Source organism: Dendrobium catenatum, unplaced genomic scaffold, assembly GCF_001605985.2.
Source record: "Dendrobium catenatum unplaced genomic scaffold, ASM160598v2 fragScaff_scaffold_156, whole genome shotgun sequence".
Lineage (NCBI taxonomy): Eukaryota > Viridiplantae > Streptophyta > Magnoliopsida > Asparagales > Orchidaceae > Dendrobium > Dendrobium catenatum.
This window is the reverse complement of record NW_021318618.1, coordinates 8,103,754-8,130,880: the sequence shown is the minus strand read 5'-3', so window position 1 is coordinate 8,130,880 and position 27,127 is coordinate 8,103,754. Positions and strand designations below refer to the sequence as shown.

General features: G+C 35.4%; 3 protein-coding genes across 3 annotated transcripts in view; 2 read left to right on the top strand and 1 right to left on the bottom strand.

Moving 5' to 3' along the window:
- Nucleotides 1–2,989, top strand: part of LOC110098995 (cyclic nucleotide-gated ion channel 17) — a 40,914-nt gene extending 37,925 nt beyond the window's left edge. The window contains exon 7 of the mRNA XM_020825980.2: nucleotides 1,912–2,989. Within this exon, the coding sequence (XP_020681639.1) occupies nucleotides 1,912–2,640 (729 nt within the window). The 3' untranslated portion in view covers nucleotides 2,641–2,989. The remainder of the gene's footprint in view (nucleotides 1–1,911) is intronic.
- LOC110099010 (protein GrpE-like) lies at nucleotides 2,656–23,585 on the top strand. The gene is made up of 4 exons (XM_028692411.1): nucleotides 2,656–2,796; nucleotides 3,095–3,156; nucleotides 22,065–22,583; nucleotides 23,090–23,585. Exons 2-4 carry the CDS (start codon nucleotides 3,106–3,108, stop codon nucleotides 23,123–23,125), a joined length of 606 nt encoding a protein of 201 aa, XP_028548244.1. The 5' UTR covers nucleotides 2,656–2,796; nucleotides 3,095–3,105; the 3' UTR covers nucleotides 23,126–23,585.
- LOC110099021 (UDP-galactose/UDP-glucose transporter 7) lies at nucleotides 3,456–8,593 on the bottom strand. The gene is made up of 7 exons (XM_020826030.2): nucleotides 8,299–8,593; nucleotides 6,440–6,545; nucleotides 6,115–6,360; nucleotides 5,007–5,117; nucleotides 4,745–4,903; nucleotides 3,964–4,107; nucleotides 3,456–3,883 (listed from the first exon to the last, which is right to left on the bottom strand). Exons 1-7 carry the CDS (start codon nucleotides 8,337–8,339, stop codon nucleotides 3,710–3,712), a joined length of 981 nt encoding a protein of 326 aa, XP_020681689.1. The 5' UTR covers nucleotides 8,340–8,593; the 3' UTR covers nucleotides 3,456–3,709.
- Nucleotides 23,586–27,127: the final 3,542 nt, after the last annotated feature.

Sequence of the window (27,127 nt, the reverse complement as noted above, 5' to 3'; positions counted from 1 at the left end):
ACTAATTGCCAGTGATGTTAATTTATCACTCCAAATACAAGCTTAGAATGCTTGGGGTCAGCATGACTCCACCAAAATCAATGACTATAAACACTTGGCTAAACATCTTAAGATTAGTATCATCTGTTTGAGATAAAGATCAAGGACCTAATTTTCACCCCTCTTAATTCTGATGTGCTTAAAGAAAAATTTGACTGTCCTCTAAATTTAAAAAGCACAAAAGTCTGGACCTCTCATAAGCTTAGCAAAGAGCTAGGTCATAGGCTCAGTATGAGGACAATTTGAAATTTTTTTGCCATAATATCAAGTGGAAATCTATAAATTATCATATATATTTTCAACAATAATGATAGGGTTACTTCCCGTAACCTCATTACTAACGGTCTTCTCTTCTTCAATAAATTCCATAACATAAGTGCTTTCTTGGCCCTTGATATTCTCCAAATTTATAATACTTTGACTAATGAATAGTTTGTTTAATTGATAAATGATATTTGAGCTTTTAATATCATTAATCTTTTTTCTTCTCTATCAATAACAAATCCCCTGGAACTGATGGATTAATTGCTAAGCTCTTTGCTTCTTATTGACACCTTGCTGCCCCTAATTTCACTATTATTGCTCTACATTTTTTATCTGTGGCTATGTTTCTAAAATAGGCCTGGGCCACTTTTATTACCCTTTTTTCTAGTATAAAGGTGCTCATTCAATGGAAAACTTTATAAACATATTTTTCTTCGCAACTTTTTACAAAATTATAGCCAAGGTTTTTTCTCAGGCTTAAGAAAATCCTCTCTCATATCTATCAGTTTTCTAGCTCAGTGTGCTTTTATCTTTGAGAGAATTTTTTAAAAAATATCCTCCTTACCATTAGATTTGTTAGGGGATTTATACTTGTCATCTCTTAGAACTGATGGATGCTTTCTCTTGTATGCTTAAACAGGTTATTCATTGTGGTAAGTTCTCTTATATTAACCAATCAAACCCAAAGATCTCCCACCTTTTTTTCATAGATGATGTTTTGATTTTTGGTGAGACCGTGTTGTAGAACAAGGAATCTATGAAGCTCCATCATCAAGGGTTAAATAGGAAGATCAGCTGCTCACTCTTCAGTAAAAAAATCAAGGGTTAAATAGGAAGATAAGTTTCTGAAAAATAGATTTAGATGATTTGGACACTAGAAAATATCTGTTAGACAAATTGAAGATTGGAAATGACATTCGGTAAACTTAAGGTTATATGGATATAGGAACAAATGGAAATTGAGAATTCATAATTCCAACTCCAAATAATTGGGATAAAGCTACTTGGATTATCATCTAAATCCAAAAGCGTAGTTGCAACTCCCTGCTCACCTTGTTGATCACCTGCTACTTGTTTCACGCTTTATCTGATATCTGCTGCTCTAGTTTAGCCAACATGACCATCACCAGGGAGCCTTGAACTTGGATGACATTCTTGGGAGAAGAATTTGAATGAAGAATTGGAATTTGATCTCTAAAACTGTAGAGATAACCATAGCACCTGGCCACAAGAGACAACAAGAAATTTGGATGCTTATTTTCCATCATTTACCATTCCAGCTAATTCTCTTAAAATTTCAATCGATGTGTAAATATGTTTGTCGTTCACCAACTGTAGATCTCTACATATGGTCCAATCCTAGTAATGTGTACCTAGAAAACCTTCGGAAATATAAATTTTTATGAGTTTTAGAGCATTATGGTGGTGGCCAGCCACAAGTTAATGACAACATTTTCTTATTATAAATATGAAGTTTAACAGTATGCCAGTAGTCTCCATACTTCAGTTGTTGAATTGACTATAATTGGACGACAGAACCTTTTGCAATGATGTCCTTACCTTCACAAATGGAAAATTCTGATCATATTCCTCCATTGCAATATGCAGGTCCCCTTCTTCTCCCAGATGGACGATCAACTCCTTGATGCTATATGTGAGCGTTTAGTTTCCTCCCTGAGCACTGAAGGCACCTACATTGTTCGTGAGGGTGACCCAGTGACTGAGATGCTCTTTGTGATCCGTGGAAGGTTAGAAAGCTCCACCACCAATGGTGGTAGGACAGGCTTCTTCAACTCTATAACATTAAGGCCAGGTGATTTCTGCGGCGAGGAGCTTCTTTCTTGGGCCCTGGTTCCAAAGTCGACGGCCAATCTGCCCTCTTCGACTAGAACCGTTCGGACTCTTGTCGAAGTAGAGGCTTTTGCTTTGAGAGCAGAAGATCTCAAGTTTGTGGCAAACCAATTCAGACGACTCCATAGCAAGAAACTGCAGCATACCTTCCGGTTCTACTCCCATCACTGGAGGAACTGGGCTGCTTGCTTCATTCAAGCAGCCTGGCGTCGTTACAAAAGAAGGAAGATATCAAAGAGTTTTAGTTTGAGCGAGTCTTTCTCTTCCAGAGCTGAAAGCCAAGCAACTCAGGAATCTGAGCAGGAGGAAGATGGAAGTCCAAGCTCGGCTGAATCCTCACAACCTAAGCAAAACATCAGAGCTATGATGCTGGCTTCCAAGTTCGCAGCATATGGTAGGAAAGGTGCTCAGAAAAGCAAAGCTATTGATCTGCCCAAGTTGAAGAAGCCTGATGAGCCTGATTTTTCTGCTGATTCTTTTGATTAATGGGAAGTATATACTTGTATTAATCTGAATCTCATGCAATTTATTCCTTCTATATGATGATTCCTATGTGTAGTAGGTGGAATTCCCCTTGAAAGCTGAGGAATCTGGCTATGAGGTGATTTCAATATGGTGGTTAGCATTTTTAGTGAAGCGATTGTAAGCATATAAACAAGTTTAAATTGTAACTTAGTCTTTGTGCAATCTTTGCCTGTTATAGCATATAGCTCTATCCTGGAATTCCAAGAAAGAGCAGAAAAAAATAGTGTTTTTGTTTGTAGTATTTGGCGCTATTCATTGCTAGAAACTGCAACTATTTGAATTCCAATAACGAAGAAACCTGCTTTATCTCTGTTTTATCCAATCTATTTTAGAGTTACAGAAAGAAGATCTTAGTTCTTCCATTCTCAGCTTGCATGGCATTTACAGGTGGTTCTCTGATTTGTTTTCTTTTCAGAAAGCTTTGTCATGGAGGCTCTCGGAATTCTGATAGCATCAATTATAACACGTCATAAGGTGGTAAGCAAATATTCCCAATTAAAATAGCTCATTTGGCTTTCTATGACTGATTTACTTGCTGCTCACAAGATAACTCTGCATTTTAATCATTATTGTTCTTTCCTTCTTACCATCCTTTATTTACTCTCAATAAATTTTCAAACAATGTGAAAGAATCAGTTGAGTTGGTAGGAAGAGAACCTTACTTTTTTTGAAGGTTACTGGTTCAAAAGATTGAAGAGAAACATTAACAAAGGCAAAAAGCTTGACAAAAAATTGAAGCAAACTGCAGCAACAATAAATCCTCCCTCCACATCTAATAATGCAACAGAAAGGCGATTTGTTTAATTATGATTGAGTGCACAATACATAAAAAATGTTTTTAGGATATTACAAGTTGAGTAATACAAGATCTATTCCCATGGTAATTAAGTCTTTACAGCTCCTAATGCTCTCAGTCAATTGAATTTGATGTAGGTAAACAATACCTATTTTTATTGCACTTATTGACCCTAAAAACTCTCAAGACATCAAAATAAATTGAAAAGAGAAGAGATTAAACTGCTAATATAGCCTAATTTTTCTCTTTGTAATGAGCTTCTTCATCAGAAGTTAGTTTCTTAGGTGCTCTTCTCTTTTGCTGATATTTGGCATATGAATACCACACACCACCAATAGTATTGATGATCAATCCTGTGACATTGAGAGCATGAACTTCAACGCCACCCAACAAGAGAAAACCAAGAGTCTGCAATACACAAATAAGTTCAGGAATATGGCCATGGAAGGCCATCTAGTAGATGTTAAAAAGAGAATAGTATAGCTTACAGTAGAGCCAACTCCTTTGAGAACTCCAACGATTGTTGTTGTTAGCGCAGAGTTTACAATTGTGCAGAGGAACATTGTGAAGTTTAAAACAATTCCCATTACCAATGAAAGAATGAAGATTAGAAAGAATGTGAAGGAATGTGCCTGCCGACAAAAAAAATCAGATACAGTAAGGAGATTGCTTGCATTTTTGTATGAGTGTTTTGTAAATAGGAAGCATTACAGACTTGGGAAGAGAAAACAGAGTAGCAGAAACAGAAAAATAACTGGGGAGGGCTGCAAAGTATTTTTTTTACCGTAGTATTAATATAAACAAGTATAATATCTGCTGCTATCACAGTAGGAAAAACACTCACCGGCAAATGTTTCTGAGATTCAGAAGTTATTATGGGACAAGGATCAACTTTTCAGAGGAATCGATAAGAATTAACCTGGTGAACCTAAATTTAGGTTCCAAAATCTATAGAAAATAATATGGAAAACTGCATCTAAACAGAAACTGCTTATACTTCGAAAGTAGACTTTAAAACACGAAAAATAATCCCCTGCGGCGTCCAAATTTGTCCAGAGACCAATAAAAATGACTATGTCCGCACAGCATAATTGCTCTTAAAATACAGCTCAATAATGACAACATGTTGCTACTAAAGAAAACGTTCTGAATTGGAGGGTATCAGAATAAAAAATAAATGATAAAATCCTTCAAAAAGTCTAGGGAAAATATTTTAACAATATTCCGGTTGCAAAAGGAGCAGAAAAAATAGAGTTTGCCGTTTCTAACCTTTTCAAACAGTAAAAACAAAGACTGGGGGAACTCTGCAGTGGCTATAATTAAGAATAGAAGAAAGGGAAGCGACAGAATTGCATTATAGAGCATTATTTCAACTGATGAAAGCCCATCCTCTGCACTAGATTTCTCCACAAGCATCAGATACATGGTCTAAATGAGAAATTAAAAGTCAGAGTCATAAAAAGGTAGTTAGCAGTTTCTGATAAATATTTTAAGTTTTAACAAGAACAGCAGCACAGGAAAAAGAAAAAACCTGGAAGAAAACAGAAGTAAGAGCCATGCTGTACCCAAACAGGTCAAAAGAGAAGTCCCCCAATGCTGCAATGATGACGCCCAAAGCAGTCGCAAGAACTGAAAGAGATACCTGAAAAATGCTAAAACACTTGCAATCAGCAGAACAGAAAAGAAAAGCCCGAATTACAGGATTGCATTGCAGTGGGGAAGTTTTTATCCTAGATGATATCGAAAATTGATTCGAGCAGGCGCGATGAGAACAATGATGAACTGAAGTGACATCTTGCTTAGCAAGTTTGAAATGCCTCAATCATGGTTAAAACCATTCAAACATCGTCTATTAATAAAATTGATCGTGCCAATACGTTCAAGACTGATCGTGCCAATACGTTCAAGACGTCAAATATACCCAAGAGAAACCACTGGCACACAAATCTATCGAATGACGAAAATGATATTCTACAAACACAAAGATGCATGGAGTTGCTTAAACGTCGTACTTTTGTGAATGATGACCCATTCTAAGGTCTATAGGGTAGATCAGTATAAAGGATTATGGGTTAAGCTTGCCTAACTATCATATGATTCAATTTTTTTTCATTATTAGTTATTTTGCACTAGGTCCCCAAATAGAAAAGGATGAATAAGTCCAAATTATTTGAAAACTTGGCAAATTGGTTCCTTAAGTATATAAAATGTGAGCAACCAAGTCATTTGTAGCAGAAAATGTATATAGCAACTATTACATGTGTCATGCAACATTGGTTGAGAGGGAGGAAATTTAACAAAAGTTCTGGAGTAGAAAGACTGACTTGAGAATATTCAAATGTAAGTACCCATTTTCTCATATTACTCGTAAACAGGAAGATAGTTGCACAATTCAAATAATAAGGCATAATTGCTACTTTTGGCCGCAAAAAATATCTACTTTCGGTATTGAATTTACTTGTACTACATGAATTTGAGCACACAACACTTCCACTCTACCTTTCCAAAACAAAGACCAATTCCACCGGTTTTGAAAGAAGAATTACTCCCAAGGAAAAACCTGTGATGATGGAAATTCCCTCCACTTTCAAGCACCCACTAGGAAGGCTAAAAAAACAAATAATCAGAAGAAATCCTACCTGCAACTGTGGCCTGCCCTTTCCCGAGAAAAATCCAGCAATCAGGACAGCAAGAGGTGTGAGTCTCTTCAGTGCGATGTACATAGGAATGTTTACCCCCTTCAAACTTGCCAAAGCAAACGCAACATTGGCATTGTAGAATAGGGAGAGTGGGAGGAGTTTTTTTGCGGTGGCTAGGTTCAAACTGGACGATTTTGTATATCCCATAACACGTCCTAAATGAATTAGAAGTGCAGTTGCCAATTGCTGCAGTGATTGGGTTTAGAAAAGCAATTTATCAGTAACAATGAAAATCATAGTTAGCAGTACAAACCATGCTAAATACCTGCACAGTAAGAAGTGTCATCGAGTAGGCATACTTCATTAGGATTGCCTTATTGATAAAAACCATGGCCATTGAAGCTATGCCGTAGGAAACAGCTGCCAATAAGCTGCATTATGAATGGAAACCGAGTAAGAGTATGCAAGATTTAATATTATTTCTTAGCTTTAAAGCTTGGAATTCCCATTATTAGTGTAACATAAATTTGATGCATGCAAGTATCAAGTGAGATGAGGCTAATGATGATGACGACAATAATAATTAGCATAGGCGAGATCACGATTTTACTGGCAACAATCACACATAAATATTTGAAAATTATGAAACACAAATAAACTTTGTGGTACATATATTTATTGTTGTGAAAAGGATGTTGGTGTAAGGGACTAAAGGGAGGTTGGATGAAACAGGGACCTAAGTTGAGCTTGATACACAGTGTTCTAATCTGATTTTAATACAAAAGTTTAAACTAATAAGAGAGTCAACCACTTGATATACACGAATATATTTTTAATCTAGTTGCCATCAACCTAAACATGAAACTCTCGCATGCCTTAAAAATTTCTCCCTCCCTCATGCGAAAGCTCTGTACATTAGCCACCACTCCCCTCAAAGGGAAGTTGTTATGACATCACCAATTACCATGCCATCCCATCACATGAGAGCTCTCCACATTAGCTACCAGTCCCCTCAAACAAAAGTTTTTTGAAATCACCAAGTTCTCCACATTGATTACTACTCTCCTTAAATAAAAACTTTTTAGATACCATCAAATATCATGCACCAAAATTCACTCAACCATACAGAGTCACCACATGAGTAACCCACCCTTGAACCTCACACAACAATGATGGATGGAACCAAACACCCATGGGAGCCACAATTGCATGAATTACTTAATTCTAGCCAAACCATTGACTCTGATGCTACTTGTTGAGAAGTGTATATCAAAGAGGACCAAAGTAGAATGTGAATGCATAGTAAACCAATAATCAAATCCATTTTCAAGCCAAAAACACAGTGCATGAATCACTTGTTCCATTCCAACCATTAAATTCGACAGTACCTGCTGGTAAGTGTCCATTGAAGGCGACCAGATTTGAGCTTGAATGTGTAACACACCAATGGCCACACTCATTTCAATCAAAAAACTTAAACCTATTATAGAGTCCAATCCTATGCGGAGCAAATCCTCTATACTCTCATGCACCTTAACACTTGGCCCTCTAACATTATCCAAATGCATCATGCAGTCATGGAACTTAACCACATGCATAACATTTTACAAATCCCCATAATTTCCAACAATGAAAAACGGATTTGACCATGCAAACTCAGTTCAACTCCAACACTCTTTTCTTGCACATTATCCCCAATAAAGAATAATAACCTAATGTTTTTGAAAGCCATTTCAAAAACAGGCTCAAAGACGTGCAATTTGAATCAGCCCCATTCTTGCTTGGCATTTGCCAAAACAGGGAAAAAGACGCTCTCCATGAATAATTACTTCAAACAAACAAATCCATAGGATTCAGATCTCAACACAGACAAATAAACAAAATAAATAAGGTCAACCACAGAAATAACAAACTGTTTTTCAAACCCATAATCAACTCCACCATCTCGCATCACACAGCGTGCATGCAATTCACTCCAGTTTGTACGCGTGCACGCACACAACATAAACTCTCCCCAAGCAAACTTCTTTTCATTCACATCTGCTACTATTAAAATCTTTGCATGTGTTGATCAAGAAATTTATTCGGCCCACTCCAAAATCTAAATCCTTTCATCCAATTTAACTCACATAAAATTGCCGAAGTCGTAAATACGGGAAAGACGAAACATTGCGGAATAATTACCTGAGGATCTCGCTCGGCTCAACACTACCGGAGCCGTCCATAGCGATCTGAGCCTCCCTCAATACCTAGTTCTTGATCTTGGAACAAAGAGGTTCCAAAAGAGACTACCAGATCAGAGCTACATGACCAAACTGTTTCAGCCGCGGTATGCGAGAAAGAAAGAACAAAAAAACCGGGGATCTGTGCGTGATAGTAAGATTTTTTGTTTAGGGGAGGCTGAACTAGGGCAGATAATTCGAGGCGGGCACCAGTTGAGCAATGGAAGAAACGACGGCGAAGCAACAGCTGGCGTGGCCATCGCTTTCAGATCCAGCGGATTCTTCGGCGGTCGGACTTTTAAATAGAAAAATGTTATTTAAAAAATAATAAATTTATTGTCTTCAAAGATTAATATCATCTTCAACCGAATATCTCATTTTACACTCTAAAATATAAAATTACTAAAAAATACAACTTCAACCAAATTTTATTTTTAACATAAAAAAAAGAATATACCGAGTTTATTCTTTCTCCAACAGAAAGAAATGATGAAAAAATGACGTAAATATTGACGTCCTAGTATTCACCTCTCACAAAATGACGATGAATCTGACCTTCCATTGGAACTCCGCGGTCACTATAAATACTTGCTTGTGATTCGATTGGAGATGCCCTAAGGCTTAAGGTAGGAAAAAATATTTTGTGTGGTGTCCAGATACCAACCAAAACTCACAACGTAATTTTTTTTGTTCGGCACTGGTGCTCGATATCGCTATATACCGGGTGATGTGGCACTTTCTGGTTAATCTCCAGATCGTCTGGTGTCCACATATAATAATTTATCCTAAGGTAGAGGTAAAATGTAAAAGAACGCTTAACAAAGTTTTTACAATATATATTACATTGCAATTATATTTATAGCAGTATTTAACAATTTTTTTGTCTTTTTAATACTAAAAAAAATTAAGAATTTAATTTATTTATCAATAAAAACTGAAATGGGAAAATATTTCGTATGTTTACCTTGTGGGAAACACCTACTCGAAGATTTTATTCAAATCAAAGTATCCGTACTTAAAAAAATTCGAGTGGATCATGGTAGGGGTGTCAATTTGGGTCAACGGGTCGGTTCGGGTCCAAACCAAGTTGACCCGAGTGTAAACAGGTTGACCCGAACCCGACCCGTTTAGCTAAACGGGTTCGAATAGCCAACCCGGACCTGACCTGGTCGGGTTACCAGGTTGACCCGACCCGGCCTGCAAAACCTAACATGTTCAGCATTTCCAACCGTTCGCTACATGCGAGGCTAGCGACCGAGTGAGGCAGACGAGGCGTCGTCGCGTGACTCACGTCGAGGCCAGCGTCCCAGCGCAGGTGAGGCACTGAGGCATCGAGGGCTTGTCCGCGAGTGTGGCCAGCGAGGGTCGAGCCGTCTAGGCCAACACGGACTCGAGTGTGTCCAGCACCGATCGAGGCCAACGGCCAACCCTGACGCGGGTGAGGCTAGCGCAGCGGGCGAGCCAAGCAGCGGGTGAAGCCAGCACAGCGGGCGAGCACAACAGTGTGAAAGCCGGCATTGGCATGAGACACGCGGGTTTGGATTTCGGACAATCGGACCAGATGCGACACTATCTGAGCAGAGCCACGAAAGCCATTTTTCGGGTCAAATCGGGTCGGGGTTACCGAGTCAACCCGAACCCGACCCGTTTTTTAAACGGGTCAGAAATCCGAACCCTGACCCGACCCGTTTCACAAACGGGTTGACCCAAACCCGAATTTTTTCGGGTCGGGTCAATTTTTGACACCCATAGATCATGGACTATTTGCTTTTGAGCAATAGAATATTTGACCATTTTTGCTTAAAAGCACCTTCTCCTCCTTCCTTTTCTCTGCGTCTTCCTTGTTAGCGGCAATTGTCATTCACAAATAATGATTAAAAAGCTGTCCCAAATTAGGGGTGTCAATTTTTGAGACGACCCGAAATCCGACCCTGACCCAACCTGGAAAAATCTGGGTTCGAGTTCAATAAACTGACCCGTTTCAAAAAGCGGGTCGGGTTCAGGTCGACCTGGCAACTCGAAAATGACTTGAAAATTCGGGTTTGGGTTTGTTGCTCGCCCTGCCCGCCTAACGCGTCATCTGTGAGCTGTCAAGTCGCGTCGACGCATGCGCGTCCCGAAGCGTTGAGACTATAGCGTCTCGAACGGTCGAGTCTCGCGCTTGTGTGCCTGCTCTGCCGCTGCGGCATTGCCGCTGCCGTGTGCGTGCCTGCCCTGCCGCTGCGGCATTGCCACTGTCGCGTGCATGCCTGCTCAGCCGCGGTGCGCGTCCTGAACCCGACGAACAGGCCCTGACACATTGGTCTTGTTGAAGGTATAACTTTTTATATGTGAGGATACAAATTTATTATTTTTAAAATACTTCTAATCATTTTGGTTGATATTTTTTTCCTTTAAATTTAATATTTCATAGTAAAATAATATTTTGATATATCAAGAATATACATATTTATTTTCAAGAAATTATTAAATTATGTATTCTATTAATTTAAAAATGTATAATTATTTTATATCACCTTAAATATTGAGATGTTAGTTTTATAAAAAAAAAATTTATAACATACACATAATTATATATACATATTTAGTGATGCAAATTATAAAATTTTATAATATAATAATTTTGAATAAAGTTATTAATTAAAAATCTATGTCAACCGTCGAAAATTTATAAAAGTATTGAGATACGATTTAATGATAATTTAACTAAAATATAAAAAAAAAGAGTATTATAGATTTTGTGGCCTATTGGATCCCGTAGGTGATCTATTTTGGGTTATCCAAAGGATAGTTTTGCTATTAAAGTAAATGGATGTGGGCCTATCATAAGCCTGCTAATAGATATGGGCCTCTCATGGGGCCTGAGTTAGACAAAAACTTTTGAATAAAGTGTGCTTCTCGTGGGCCTGAGTTTAACAAGCCAAAATTTAAATTTTAAATAAAGCTGGCTTTCACTGGGTCTTAAGTAGGAGTGTCAATTTGGGTCAACGGGTCAGGTTCGGGTCCAATCCGAGTTGACCAGAGCATAAACGGGTTTACTCGAACCTGACACGTTTAGCTAAATGGGTCAAGATTTTTAACCCGAACTCGACCCGCACGGGTTATAGGGTTGACCTGACCCGACCCGACACACGGACGCAGTCACTGAGTCGCGACTCACGGATGTGTAGCAGCGTCGGGCTAGACTAGCCAGTGTGGATGCTGGCACTGGGCGACTTGGCGAGATCGATTGGTCGAGGCGAAGCAGTCTGCGTAGCTGCATGGCTATGTTGGGTCGAACCGAGGAACCCTAGCCGCTAGGGCCTAACGCGATCGAGGCGGCCAGGCGGAGCAGCTGAGCGACGGAGCAGTTGAGCGGCGGAGCGACGGAGACGCGGAGTCATCATGACGTGACGGCTTGTGTCGCTTGACGAAACTCGACAGCGGGTTAGCGGCACAGTGCTGTCTTTACGCGACAGATCAAATTTTCGGGTCAAACGAGTCGACCCGCGGGTTATCGGGCCAAAAGGGTAAAAAATTCGAACCCGACACGTTTCGTAAACGGGTTGTCCCGAACCCGAATTTTTTGGGGTCGGGTCCGAGTCGGGTTTCGGGTCGTGTCAAAAATTGACACCCCTAATCTTAAGGACATCACCTAGACATAGAAGATTATAGTTCTAAATATATTTCCTCGATGTATTAGAAGTTCGGACTAACAACACAATTTTTTAATTTCAATTGATGCAAGATAATAATATATTTGGATTTAAAGCAAGCAAATAAATATCATGTATAATAAGTATAAGTAATATAATTAACAAAGAAAGTATAATTCATGTTATTAAATAACATATCACTATCTTCTTTTGTAATTATTTTGCTGATTGGCATATTTCACAGTATTTATTATCTTTACAGTATTTGCATAGTAGGGCTAATGCAGACTGTCGTTAAAGCATATGAAATCAGAGTATGCTTCTCTCCATGGATTGCTAGAAAGTATGTAAACGCACATATAACCTAAAGAAAACTCAAAACTCACTAATCAAAATTATATTATGAAATTTAACTTACTGTTTTAATTTACTATTGAATATGCACTATAAATAACCTACATCAAAATATTTGAATTTAACAAAAAATCAAATAATCATAGGCGAAATGTCTTCTAGCATTGAAAGCGGTTATAAAAACCCCTACACATGATGTCAAAAAATAATTAGAAATATCTCAAATCCAATTTAATTTTATTTAGGATTAAATATATATATTAAATATGCTCATGTTGACATTATTAATTCATCAAAATTTAGAGATAAAGCCTTTGAATCATGGACATCTCTTTGAGTTATCATAAACGTCAAATTCAAAAGTGAATAAAAAAAAAGTATATATATATATATATATATATAATTTTATTCTTTATTAACCACATTTCATATATTTTTATGCATCTTGCACTAAACTTTGAGGAATAATAGAGCATATGCCAATCAACTTAAGATGAAAATGATAAAATATGCAAATTGAAAGTCCTCGATTGATCAAAGTCTCATCAATCTATTTCAGAATATGGGTATAATAATTGAAGAATATATGTTGCCTGCAACAAATGTGCCAGCTTGCTATATCGATAAGGGACATGACCCCAATCATTTCTCTTTTTTTGATCCCCAAGTGCCATAAATCACATTACTAAGAGATAACAAACCCTTGTGTGATTCTAGAGCAAGTTGAATTACAAGTGAGAGAAGCTCTAAGATTCTAGAGAGAGACTATCTTGTGTGAGAATCTCAAGAATTGTGGCTCCTTGCACAAAATCTTTTGGTGGCGAGGTGAGGAGAAAGGAGGATAGTGGCTCTGAAGATGTTGATCATCAAGTTAGATCATTCAAAATGAAATATGCCAAATCCATCAGATCTAGCAAGACAATCCAGTTCAATAATTAGACTACAAGATCAATGGCGAGGAAAGAATTTCATTCAAGTGTCAAACATGTAAGTTTCAAGGTTGGTGTTGATTTGCAAAGGGAGAGGAAATCCTTTTATTTCTTAATTACAAAGGAAGACACTAAGAAAGGTCTTCATGTAAATAAAGATTTATAGTAATATGGAAATCTATCTTCTAATTCATTTCAAATCTCTAATGAAGATAGTCATCTATTTATAGTAGAAAAAGATAACAATTCAAGCCATTTAAATCCATTTTTTGAAGGAAGAATGCTCATCTTGTGGAAGAAAAAGAAAAGGATAATCGAATTTCCAAAATTCTGGAACTTCCAAATGCTACGTTCAACATGCAAAATGACATTCATGGTGTTAATCCAAAAGCCTAGTTGGATTCAGGATTTCTAAAATCTTCCTGTTTGGTTGAACTAGAAGCGACATGTTCAAATTTTGAAGCAGATCCTTCGATCATTCAGTTCCAAAGTGTTCCCGAAATTGTGGAGGATATGTGTGAAACCTAGAAGTAAAAGAAGCTAATCTCTTAAACATAAATGCACCTTTTGATGTAATGGTTGGAATTTTATTTAAGAAATGCATTTCATTTAAGAAACTCTACAGTTAAGCGTGCTCATCTCAAAATAATTCTGCGATGGGTGGCCTATTGGGAAGTTACACCAACAAGATAAAACCATGAGACCCTTAAGTCAAAGCGGATAATATCTCTATAGTTAAGAGTTTTTTTCACAATTGGTTTCAGAGCAATACATCAGTTGAAAGATAGGAACTAAGTACCATACAAGACAAAGTGTTATGCAATGGGAGCCACCTCTTGAATCATGTATGGGACAAAGTGCTACATGATGGGAGCTACCACTTCAACTTGTAGGGGCAACCTCTCGAATCCTATCTGCCTAGTGGATGATTTAGGGATAAAGATACTAACAAGAATGCCAGTTACTTAAGTAGGGAAGATTGTCAAACCCCATAAGATAAACTCTTAAACATCGAGGTACCTTTTGGTGTAATGGTTGAAATTTCATTCAAGAAACTTCGTAGTTAAGCGTACAAATTCCCAAGCAATTTTGGGATGGATAACCTACTGAGAAGTTACACCAACATGACAAAACTGTGATGCCCTTAGGCCAAAGCGAATAATATCTCAATAGTTAAAAGTTTGAGCTGTAACAATACGCATCAAAATATAGATGAGAATAAGCCAATTTCGAGATTTCAAAAAACATGTTCCAATAATCCTTTAATTAAGTCTGCTATTAATTTCAATTATCTAGATGGCGTTAATGATGTCAATCCTCATGTCCAACAAGCATTAAGATCTCTCAGGACCTTTCAAAATATATAAGTGGCATGAATTTAAGATTTCTAGCGGAGAAAAACCATCTCAATAAGGTTTCTTCTTATGCTAAAGCTTGGCAAAAGACTAAAGTCACTCTTATGATGAAGTGGAAGATACTGTTGGAACATCAAATGATGGGATAATGGTGTTACCAAGTATTAAAGATGTAGATCATAATGTGAGATGCCTAAATACTATTCTTATAGGGAATGTCTTGGGTCGTAGGCTGTCTTACATGAATTTGAATTATAATTTGAAAAATAAATGGGCTCATATAGGAGAGATTCAGGTTATTATACTAAATGTTGATTGTTTCACATGTATTTTCAACTATTGAAACAGGTCAATTCAGCATCATTCCTCAAATGTAAAAAAAAAAAGGTTAAATTCTGCTTATGTCGATATTGATAAGTGCTTCATGCACTCGAAAGGCGGGGACGCATCCCCTTTAGTTAAATACAATTTTCCTATGTTAGCCGAAAGGGTCATGGAGCCTCTCATAGGTTCATCACACTGAATGTGCACTTCAGTCTTCGATCATCGTCGAATTTGAAAGAATTATCTAGTTTATCTTCATAATTAATCAACCATAGCTTATATAAATTATCAAAATAATAAATTTATATATCTAGAGAAAGTAATTAACCATTATATATCTCAAAATATTTCACTATATTTATTCTCCCATAATCAATATGTAATAGTTATGAGATCAGTATAATTATTATTATATCATAAGCTCCTGACTATAAAAAATAAAATTAAATACATAACAAAACTTAACAAATATCATAGGCGCGACGTCTACGAGATGGGCCTAATTGAAGGCAAAATTGCGGTTGTATGCAGATGAGCTCAATTTGCCGATATGGTTGTATCACACAACTTAATTAAATTTGAAAGAATTCTTTATTTATTATTTTAATAATATATAAGAGCTTCCATAAATCATCAACATAAATAATGGCCAGTGAAAATAATTAAAATCATAAAAATCAAAATATTGAAATAAAAAAATAGGATAATAACTCTTTATAAAGAGACGAGTAAATTTTCAAACAGGAATGACTGACGAAAATTGATCTACGGCCTCCAAAACCTAGGTTCTCTTTTCTCTCGCCTCACATTTCTCTTTAAAATTGTTTTCCATTACCATGGTTTCATGAAAACTAATGGAAAATGTGATAAATAGAATTTAATGAATTCTCTTAATGGGTTAAGATATTTTGAAATAAAATAATATAAATATAATTTATTAAAATTTTATTTTAAAATTCATATAACTCTTTTTTAGGCTTCAAAAATTTTTAAAAATATCCATAAAATAACTCAATTTATTCAGAAAATATATACTGGTGAAATTGGTTTGTAAAACGGAAACATGACGATTCCAAAATCCTCACTTATACTGATATGTGTCAATTTTTTAAGGATTTTCAGCAGTGATAAAAAATTATGCAAAAAATATTATAGTTATAACATAATAATATCTATTTTATGGATAATACAATTTTCAAATTGGACTTATGATGACTTCTAAAAAAAATATTTATTTTGGTCAAAATATGGGTTATTACAGGTTGTCGTAGTGGGGGATTAATTTACCGGTATGGATGTTGCTGACTATGGGGGATCAATTTTGTTGGTATAGTTGCTAGCGGTGGGTAGGTTTGAATAACTGGTATGGTTGCCGACTGATATACGCGGTCAGAACTTCTTCTCTGATCATTATTACGATTGAACTTCGAAAGTCGGTCATTCTTCACGAGCTTAAGTTATGATACCAACTATATAATATAGGAAAACATTCCAAAAAAATATTTTCATATCTTTTTTTCCTTATAGCTGTTATATATATAATATAGCAAGAGAAATCTCTAGAAAGTTGTAGAATATATGTAACAAAATAGTTATAATATTCATAAGGTATGCTATAATTAAGATGCACCACATCATACTCCCTCTATCTAAAGAATTCATGTGCGGGAGCAGGGCTGGACAACACGATCATAACAAATAGAAGGATAAAGCCACACATTTAAAGTTGTGGATGCAAGAGGCTGAAGGCGGGTCGATGTTAGAGGTGGGAGTGTGTGTTGGAGACTTATAGGCGAGCTTCTTGTACGTAGGTAGACTCACACATTGATGCAAGCAGGGACATGTTCGAGTTGGAGGCCTTTCATATAGAGATATGTGTTGGGTTGGCAAATGGGTTGTGCCTGCAAAAGAGAAAGCTGATAGATTGTAGGCTCGGATTGCGCAAAAGTGACATGCGGGGCATACGAGACATGCGTGGTTTGTGGGCAACGAAGGTCGCACATTGGAGCGGAGGGGAGCCGCGAGCAGTTCGATCTACATGTCACATATGGTAGTGAAGGCAGAGTCGCGCGAGAGCAGGATAGGGCCATATCAGAGGTGGGACACATGTGAAATGGGCCATATTTATACGGGATAGGGCCTAATTAAAGGAAAAGTCACGATTACTGTGGAGGAGCTCAATTTTTTGATATGGTTGCCAGTAGTGAGGGAATGATTTGCTAGTATGGTTGCTGACTATGGGGGATTGATTTGTTAGTATGGTTGCTAGCTGTGGGGAGATCAATTTTATTGGTATGGTTGTCCGCGGTGAGTAGGTTCAAAAAATTGATATGGTTATCGGCTGATGCAGGTGGTCAGAACTTCTATTTCGATCATTGTCGCTAATGAACTTTTGAAGTCCACCATTCTTCATAATATTAGGCTCTGATACCAACTCATATAGGGAATAATGTCAAAGATATTTCTTTATATCATTTTCTTTCTTACTGTTATTTTATATATAACATAGCAAGAGAAATATCTAGAAAGATTTAGAAAATATGTAACAAAATAGGTATATTATTCCAAAAATATGCTATAACTAAGACGCACCACTTTGTAACTAAGATGCACTGCATCAAATCAATCCCCCACTATGGTTGCCACATCCTATTTTATTAAACCTATTTTGTTACACTGCATTAGATTACAACTATGAAAGCACGTAGGTTATGCACTTGAGTTCGCTTCAAAAATATCAACTAGATATATTAATAGAGAAGTATCCCAGACAATAGTGATATATCTACAAATACACTAGTTATTGAAAGAAAATTTATAGGGTATTAAGAAAAATATAATTGATTGGAAACTCCATTTATTCAATATGAAGCATGAGGAGGTAAAAAATGCTGAAAAAACACAAAATTGCATATTTTGTTGATGCACATGTAGTGTTGTTAACAAACTGGGTAATACATATATAGATTCAAGCTTTCTATTTTTCTTTTCTTCTTTATTTTTTTTTTTCTATTCCTCTCCTGATATGGAGAAATTATTTTGTGCAAGTCTGGATGAGAATAACAGTCCAAAAAATATTTGTACATAATATGTATCAAATTAATATATATGATTTTGTACACAGTGTGCATACTCATAATCTGGATGAATTCCACTTGTGTTGGCTTGGTTGGATTATTGATATCATTATTTTTTATTGCTTCATTATTCTTAATGGCAAGGAATGCTTGGTGGTTAGAATCACTTGGGGCATCTCCAACCGAAAATCTCATTTTCACTTCAAAATGCAGTGAAACAAAAAAATGTCGTGATTCATCTCCAATCAAACGCCATTTTGTCCCTTAACCGTCGCTCTGTTCTTTCACGCCTTTCTTCCGCAAGTTTGGTAGACACGAAAAAATGGCGCAAATGAACGTTCATCCGTTCGATTGCGACGTTTAAGGGCCTCAATTTAGTTGTTTGCCGAACGGTTGAAGATGATCTTATATAGTTGGTGAAAGTTTCAAGTTGGAATTATGAATACTAATTGTTGTCCCTCATTTATTGGTGACTAATGACATCTAATTTTTATTTATATTTGATGTTTGTATGTTGATTATTTTATTGGAAGATATTAAATTTATTGCATATACGTTTTTGAGCTATAGCTTTTAATTAAATTTGAAGATTGTCCGCTTAGATGGTGTTTTTCATTTGTTGTTATATTTAAAAATTATTGTTGGTTCTATCCATTTGATTATTTTGTTAGGTTTATAATTTTATTAATTTGATGTTAAGGTTAGCTATGTATTTTTTGAATCTTTATATAATTTATATTTGTCTAAATCATTATTTCTAATAGGAAAAAAGGCTCAATTTTTAGTATTATTTTAATAATCATTGTGTAATTTTTTTTTCTTGTTGGAATAAGAGTGATATTATCATTAGTTTAATCGTCATTTTATAATCCACAATACTATTTTTTCGGACCCATAATCTTTCGGGCTTCCTTTATTGTTTATTAATGTATATATATATATAATACCGGCCCGGCCCAAATTGGTGGATCTTGATACCATCTCGGCCCACTTCTCATCTCCTTTTACGCTCTCCTGACTCCTAAAGCTCCAAGCGCCTTCTGGCATCTTCCCTCTCTCTCTCTCTCTCTCTCTCTCTCTCTCTCTCTCTCTCTCTCTCTCTCTCTCATGGTTTCAATAGTGAGGAACTCTTCTCTGATCTTCGGCATCGGTGTTAGCATAGCATTTCTGGAGGCGCCGCAAAGTTTTCCGAGTTTTCTCATCAAGCAAAGAGCAACTGCGATGCCTATGCAGATTAAGCCTTATAGCTATCTTGTTAAGCCTCCTCGCTTCACTTCCTTTACACCTGCCACTGCCTTCGAAGAGGACGCAAAGATCGAGATGGCCGAAGAAACTGTGGTAAAGGTACTTCCTCGAATCTATCCTCGTGCGATTCGTGTGTATATTTCGGAGGCTGTCAATTTTATTGACTCATAAGTCCTTGAAGGGAAAATTGGGACATGTTCGATTTCTGAATCATTATTTGTGCTTTTAGAAATAATTTTATAATTTAAATGAGAAATTGTAAATTTTAATGAGTGAAATTGTTCTGAATTCCGTGGTATTTTAGTTTTATAATTTGAAGGAGTCAATGAAAGTTGGGGTGCTTAAAAGACGTTTGTGCTGTATAAAGAATGTTATTAAGGCTTGTTTGGACGACTTTTTTATCACTCCATAAAGCATCTTTTTTTACAAAAATTAAAGTTTTCATACTAAAAAATTGCTGTAAAAAATAATAAGAAAGCCGTCCCAAATTAAACCTAAGTCATCATTTCACTAATAGAGATATGAAAGGGAAGACAATAATGAATTCATGTGTTTAGAAGAGCGGGTTACAAAATTCGCGGTAGAAGAGTGAGAGAGCTTTGTGTGTTAATTTTATACGAAGATCCATCACACAAATAAATAAATGACAAGAGTATGAATAACAAACTATTTAATGCATACAATCCAAAATGTAATCTTTAAATAGTCCCTAAGTTCAAATTTCCCTCCTAAACTTCTTCTAAAACCTTCCTAATTTGATCTTTTGAACTGGGCTGCTTGATCAATATGTGCACGAGTCGGAACTTCTCTGCCTCTATTGTCCGTAAGCTCGATCCTTAATGGACCGGTCTAACAACTACACTCAATCCTTATTCTCTAGTCACTTCTTTGAGTCCAACGAAAAACTAGGGCTAACTCAAGACTTTCCTACTCATCATGCTTTCTTCCATATAGTTAATAACCTCTCTGCCATGTATTTAACAACATCATTTGTAAGTGATCAACCCCTCAAGGATCGATACCTAGTTTAATGTCTGAGATGGGTTATGACCTTAAAGGGTTCTCACACTACTAAATCCACATTCACATGTATATTTTTAGTTTTTTTGCTTTCAAGATGAGTCCCCAGAGTTTATTCCCAAATTATTGAATTGACCATGCAATGCTTATGAGTTGAATTTAGACTTGCTATACTCGACCACACTTTGTGTTGCTTCGCTGAACTTTGTATGAATCTAATAAGGCCAATCCCTAAGCCCTTAGATGTCATGTGCTAATACTTATGAATCATTGTCAACCATACTTGTTCCCTTGGGACCTTTTCCATTCCATCTTGAACCACCATGCTTCATGGGAAGACAAGTATCCTTTAGCATACCACCACCTTGATCCCCTTGGGACATCTCTTACGAAGCAACCCATATATGCTAATCGAACTCCCAATATGATACATTCATAGGCCCTCTATGGTTAATAGTTTGGGTGCACCAACTTGACTTGAAATGAAAGAATTATACAATCTTGAATAGGTTATCCACTCATCCATATCCATCCTCCCATTACAAATCAAAGTCATAGTCACAAACTCATAGCACACTTGATGTCCTTAATACTAATGTTTTTAGGAATTAGGTCTGGGAAATATTTTGGACCTTATTTCAATTTGCCTTGGAACCTCTTCCTTCTTCCATCATTCCTTGAAACTCAAAATAGCAAGAAGGATCACCCTAGCTCATGAGATCTTTCATAGCCCATAAAATGTGTCTTTGTATTAGCTACAATTATTTAGAACAATTTATTTTTTCATTTTGCTTGGTGAATTTTAACAAATACTTCTTAACATGTAAAAATCCTTTATAAGATAATCAATGTTAATAGAGAAAATGGTCTCTAAATTATTTGTGGGAGGGTCATTTTAATCCCAGACTATCTAAAATATCCAATTTAGTTTCTTGACTTCTCAAATATGATCCAAAATACTCTTGTACTTGGCCATGCTTTGTGTTGCAGAGCCAATCTTGGTATATATCATATAAGCCAAATTTTTAAACTTTTGTTGTTCATGCACTATTACTTCTGAATCACTATTAACCATATTGGTACCCTTAGGGCCTTTTCGATTCAAACCTAATCCATCATACTTCATCATATGGAGGCAAGTCTTCTTTAGCATGCCACCAACTAGATCCATTTGGAATATCTCATAAGAGGCAATCTTTGATGCTAATCAAACTTCATAGATGATATGTTTGTACGCCCTCTGTTGTTAGTATCTTAGGTCTACTAGCTTGACCCTGAATGACAGAATCATATAATATTGATCATATTGACCACTCATCCCCATAAATTCACCCATATTATAGATCAAACCAGCAGCTCAATTGATGTTTTTGAATTCTCATCCTTCTCTGCTACCCTTATTGAACTCCAAAAGAATGAGGAGGTTCACCCTAGCTCATGAGAGCTTTCATAGCCCATAAAGAGCGTCTTTCCATTCCCTCCAATTGCTCCCAGATTTCCCTTTCTTGATAGCAAATTTGAATGCCAAAGTTGACATTTTTTTTCCTTTCTAGTTGATGAATTCTAACAAATAGTTACTAACATGTAACAATCCGTTATAAAACGATGATTACACACCAAATTGGCCTAGTTACTGATACTCACAACCAAGTGGCTCAGTGTGGTATCAACGACCTGTTAATGGGCAAATCTTGGTTTTAAAGAAATATATATGTCATCTCTGTGAAACTAAATTGTACAATTTCCCATGTTTCCTTCCAATATTTGTCTTATTTAAATTTTTCTGCAGGAAGACTCAGAAGTAGAACCTGCTTTTGACAATAGATCAAATGTTGAAAGTATTTCAGTTAGTGAAGAAAAGTTCCCTTCTGCTGTAATGGCTTGCCTACATGCATACAAGGAAGCTTTGGAAAATAATAATCTAGCCAAAATTTCTGAAATAGAGGCCTTTCTCCAGTCCATAGAAGATGAAAAGAACTCCCTTGCAAGTAAAGTTACTGAATTATCCGGGGAGTTGCTTATAGAAAAAGGCCGAATACTTCGGATAAGTGCTGATTTTGATAATGTCAGGAAAAGGACAGAAAGAGAAAGGTTGTTACTAATGGAGAATGTACAGGGAGAAGTTGTAGAAAGATTGTTGCCTATTTTAGATAGTTTTGAAAGAGCCAAAGCTCAGATTAAGCCAGAAACAGATGGAGAAAAAAAGATCAACAGTAGTTACCAGAGCATATATAAGCAGTTTTTAGAGATTTTAACTTCCCTGGGTGTTGAAGCAATTGAAACTTTGGGAAATTCATTTGACCCTATGGTAAGTTCCTTTCTCTTAATGCTTTTAGGGTTATTGAATTCAATATCCAAACTTGCTAAGTTTTGAAGACTCCCATCTGCCTTAAGAAGTTGTAATCAAAGTTTGTTAAAATTACTCACCTACTCATTTATTTCCTTGGTATAATTATAAGTGCGTTTGAAAAAAAAATTTGTGTTGAGATATCCTTACAAAAGTTTGGTCTGGATGAATCTCAAAGTCATTAGATTTACTTCGAGATTAGTATAATATATGAAAAATCAAACAAAATTTATGATATACGAATCTCAAAGCAAATTTAATAATTTTGAGATCTATCTTGAATAAAAATTTTCTTTATATCCTGTTCATAATTATTTCCAAATACATTTACTTAAACTGAATCCCAACAAGTTTTAGCTACAACAAAACATCACTATTGATCTTTTATTCCATATAAACCATCACAATTCACAAGTGTTCTATATTTTAAAAACTATTTATTAACTTATTTTTTCTATTGGAAAAAGCTTCATGAGGCTATAATGAGAGAAGACTTAGCATAGTTTGAACAAGGAATCATAATACAAGAATTTCGCAAGGGTTTCAAGCTTGGAGGCAGGCTTCTACGCCCATCAATGGTGAAGGTTTCTGCAGGACCTGGACCTGCAAAGCTCTAAGAAGCTGCAAGACCTCCAGCTGATGAAGACAGTAAGGAAATGGATAGGGAAAGTGCTGAGGAAGGCAAAGATCCTGTTTTTAAGTGAAGTGCTTCTGTACTTAACCAAATTTTGTTGAAACTGAAGCTGTCAAAGCACCATTTTAATGAGTTTGTTATCTTATTGTAATATTCATCAAAGGAATCATCACCTGGTATGGCATTTTAATCAAGGCCATATTTTTTTTGAACTGATGCAAATAATACTAGCAATTAGCAAAATTTGTCCTTTTCCATTTTTTTTCCTGATGGGATCATAATTTGTTCGCTTATTGTAATATCATAGTTTGTTGAGACTGAAATTTATGTCGTTGAAATTTGTCTTCTTATTAAAATGAATAATTCCTTATAAACTTTGTAATATGAGAATTATTCATCAAGCGGTTGCAATGTATATTTCTTCTTCTAATTTCATGTGTATAACATCAACATCAAGTCTTAATTACATTAGTTCTTTTTCTCTATTTTGCCCTATTTGTGCAAATAAGTAGCGGAAAATAGAAAATCACACAACAAAACTCAATGAACATGATGAGATTTATGTGGTTCGGCAAAGAATTGACTACGTCCATGGGAGGAATGATTTCGGTATTGTAGAGAGAGGGTTACAATTGCAATCTTACAACAAACCTGAAATCGCTATATATAGATTTGAAATGGAAATTAATATGAAAAATCTAATCAATGCTATAATTATATCTCCTAATTAATGTCATAATTAGAGTCCTAATTAATATTGTAATTAAAGCTAATAAAAGCTTTTCTAATCAATGATATATTAGATACAAAAATGTTTTCATAATACTGTTAAGAGTCAAATTTTCATTCAAATCTAATAAATAAAAATCTTTTCTAATGCCTTATAGCTAAGGTTTTTTTTTTGGTCTATTTTTACATTTTTTTAATATAGGATGAATCACATACATCTACTCTCATAACCGAGTTGTTGGAAGGCTGAAGGTTTATGTAACCAAATAATCTAAGACGACTCTCTCTAATCTTATATGTTACAAAGCAACTCTAATTTTTTTTTTTAGCAAAAGAAAAATCCATTTAAAAAGAAAAGCAATACACCACAAGATCACAAGATGGCCACATAGAGAAGATTACATCCAGAGAAAACTAATAATCACCAGGGGCAAACAATCTAACCGAAAAAAAGACAAATATAACCCATAATCAGATGGACTCAAACTGCCACCTAGTTGTCAGACATAGGCCATCCAAGGAGGTAAGAAAGGTAATAGCCAAAATTCCAAGACAACAAGACCTCAAAATTCTAAATCCACTAAAACCGACAAAGAAAGAACCACCGAGGTTGCTAACCAAGCCTTGGCCATCCGATGTGCGTGCAGGAAACCTGCTTCATCATTGTCCTGTCATGATTCCACGTAGCAAATAGAAAACAATAGCAAAATAACCAAATAGCCATAGCCACCAAACTTCCAAAAAGGAATATCATTTCTTTTTAGATTTTCATTTTCTATGCTTAACACTATTTTTGAAAAAACCAACGTCCGCAATTTGAAGAAGACTTAAGTTAAAGTTGTCCTCAACATCCAAATCATTCTCAATAATTTCCTCCCCTCCTGCAGAAGAATTGCCATCATGTAAGGAATCACCTTTCCTCACAATATTATCCCCAGCAAGGTGAGCTAACATATCAACATTGGAGATAACATATATAGGCACCACAACTTTCACATTACCCAGCTCAACCGAAGCTTCACCATCCCCAAAAACTAAAGAAACCGAATTATCATCTGACACCTCCACAACATCAACAAAAGTAGGACTAGCTATAATGTTAATGCAACTATTATTGGCATTCATAGAAATAAATATCAATACCATCTACACTATCTATGTTAGTACAATCATCAATAGCTAAAGGCGCCAAATCCTCCCCAACATAAACAGGATCATTCAAGGGTAAAATAGAAGCCAACGAACCAACAACATCCCCAACAAGAGCATCATTAGGACCCAGTTCTAACGCCAAATCCTTGGCAATGCAAGAAACAACATTATCCAAATCCAGACTCAAAACATTAATACCAATATCCAAAACAACAGGGCCAACAGAGGCCAAAGCCACAAGTTCAAACGAACCATTCACAACAAAAGGAAGATCCACAACGACTTCCCCACACCCAAGCAACACATTATCACCAACAACAGTTGAGGGCCCAAACCGAGAAGCAACCCTAGCACCCTCATCCATCGATACAATATCCATCCCACAGGCTGCAACCCCATCATCAAAATTTCCATCAACAATAACCTTGTGCAAAACATCAATTTCATTTCCAGCCAACTTAATAAGATAAGAAGAACTAACAAGAACATTCATCGGGGTAGAAGATTGTGACCGACACTCCCCTTGTACACTCATTTTAGGTTTTGTTTGAGACGATTTTTTACTGCTTTTAAAAATAATTTTTTTAGTACAAAAATATCTAATTTTAAAAACAATTTATTGAAAAATTATTTTAGATAGTAATAAAAAAACTATCGCAAATGAAACTTCATATTAAATCTCTAAGTGTAGCATCTTAATATTTCATGCATATATTTAAAATATAATTTCTCAATGTATTACTGTACATTTCTTCTTCTAATTTCATATATGCATTAAAAAAATGAAAAATGCTCATATTTATTAATAGATAATGCTCCAAGATAAGAAAATCTGATTAGATGTCACCAGCCACCAGCACCACTTATCCCTTATGCAAATCATTCTTGCATTTATTATATCTATGTGGTGCTTTTCAAAAGCTAGAGGTAGACATCCATCAATCAAAGAGAAATAAATAAATAAAAATTATTTTATAATATTTTAATATAAGTCATATAATATTTTTAATATTTAAATTAATTAAGATAATTCAGAATCTCTTAATTGATTGTCATAATTCTCAACCAAAAAGTCAAAATAAACTGCATAAATTTAAATTATATCAAAATAAGTTTATAAATTTAATAATTATCAAATTTATCTCAATATAAATTTAGTTTTTTTTTAAAGAAATTAAGTTAGTATTCTAAACAAAATAATGGTTTAAAAAATTATTGAATTTAAGGTGAATGTAATGGATAATTAATTAATTAATTTTTATTTTATATTAGTAAAATTCCATCCATACCTAATGTTGGTCATAATTTGTGGCCTCTTCCTTTGTTCCCATTTAATTCCCGAACTGCCTCTTCTACAGCTACATAGAACAAACTTGCATGAAGAAACAGTTTGCCTCATCTTTTTAGCTTCCTTTGGTTGCCATTATATATTATACTATATATATTATAATGCAATTTTTATTTGTTCAGATGTCGACGGTGAGAATCATCTGATTTTCTCTCTGTATACAATAAAAGCGTAATCAAATCGAAGCTGCTATAGTAACTATGATTTGACAGCTGCTTTTTACTATAGATAGAGTAAAAATAAACGGTTTCTTTCCGTCCAAGTCAGCACACAATAATCTCTCTATTTGTTAGCCATTTCTCAAAAAAAAAAAAAAAAAAAACTTAGGATATCTAATAATTTTTTAAAAAAATACAAATTATGAATATTTACTTTAAAATAAATCATAATTTAATTGTAATTAAATCTTATGCGTTAAATCCCAAAATCAATTCAAATATTTATAATATATACTCATTAAATTTATTTCTTTGGAATACATTCAAATATTATATAATATTATATATTTATATATAATACATAAATATCTATGCATAAACTTTATATATATATATATATGTATATATTTATAATTTTTAAGTTTTCCTTTACTTGGTGGAATTGTTGAATTTTTTAAATTCTCAATCAGCACATGTGCTGGAT

Coding starts and splice junctions, on each gene's coding strand:
- LOC110099010 (XM_028692411.1), top strand. CDS start 3,106: ATGGAGGCTCTCGGAATTCTGATAGCATCAATTATAACACGTCATAAG. Junction 3,157..22,064: donor TTATAACACGTCATAAGGTG/GTAAGCAAATAT, acceptor ATTTTTCTGCAG/GAAGACTCAGAAGTAGAACC. Junction 22,584..23,089: donor GAAATTCATTTGACCCTATG/GTAAGTTCCTTT, acceptor TATTGGAAAAAG/CTTCATGAGGCTATAATGAG.
- LOC110099021 (XM_020826030.2), bottom strand. CDS start 8,339: ATGGACGGCTCCGGTAGTGTTGAGCCGAGCGAGATCCTCAG. Junction 6,361..6,439: donor TGACACTTCTTACTGTGCAG/GTATTTAGCATG, acceptor CAATCACTGCAG/CAATTGGCAACTGCACTTCT. Junction 5,118..6,114: donor AGGGCAGGCCACAGTTGCAG/GTAGGATTTCTT, acceptor AGCATTTTTCAG/GTATCTCTTTCAGTTCTTGC.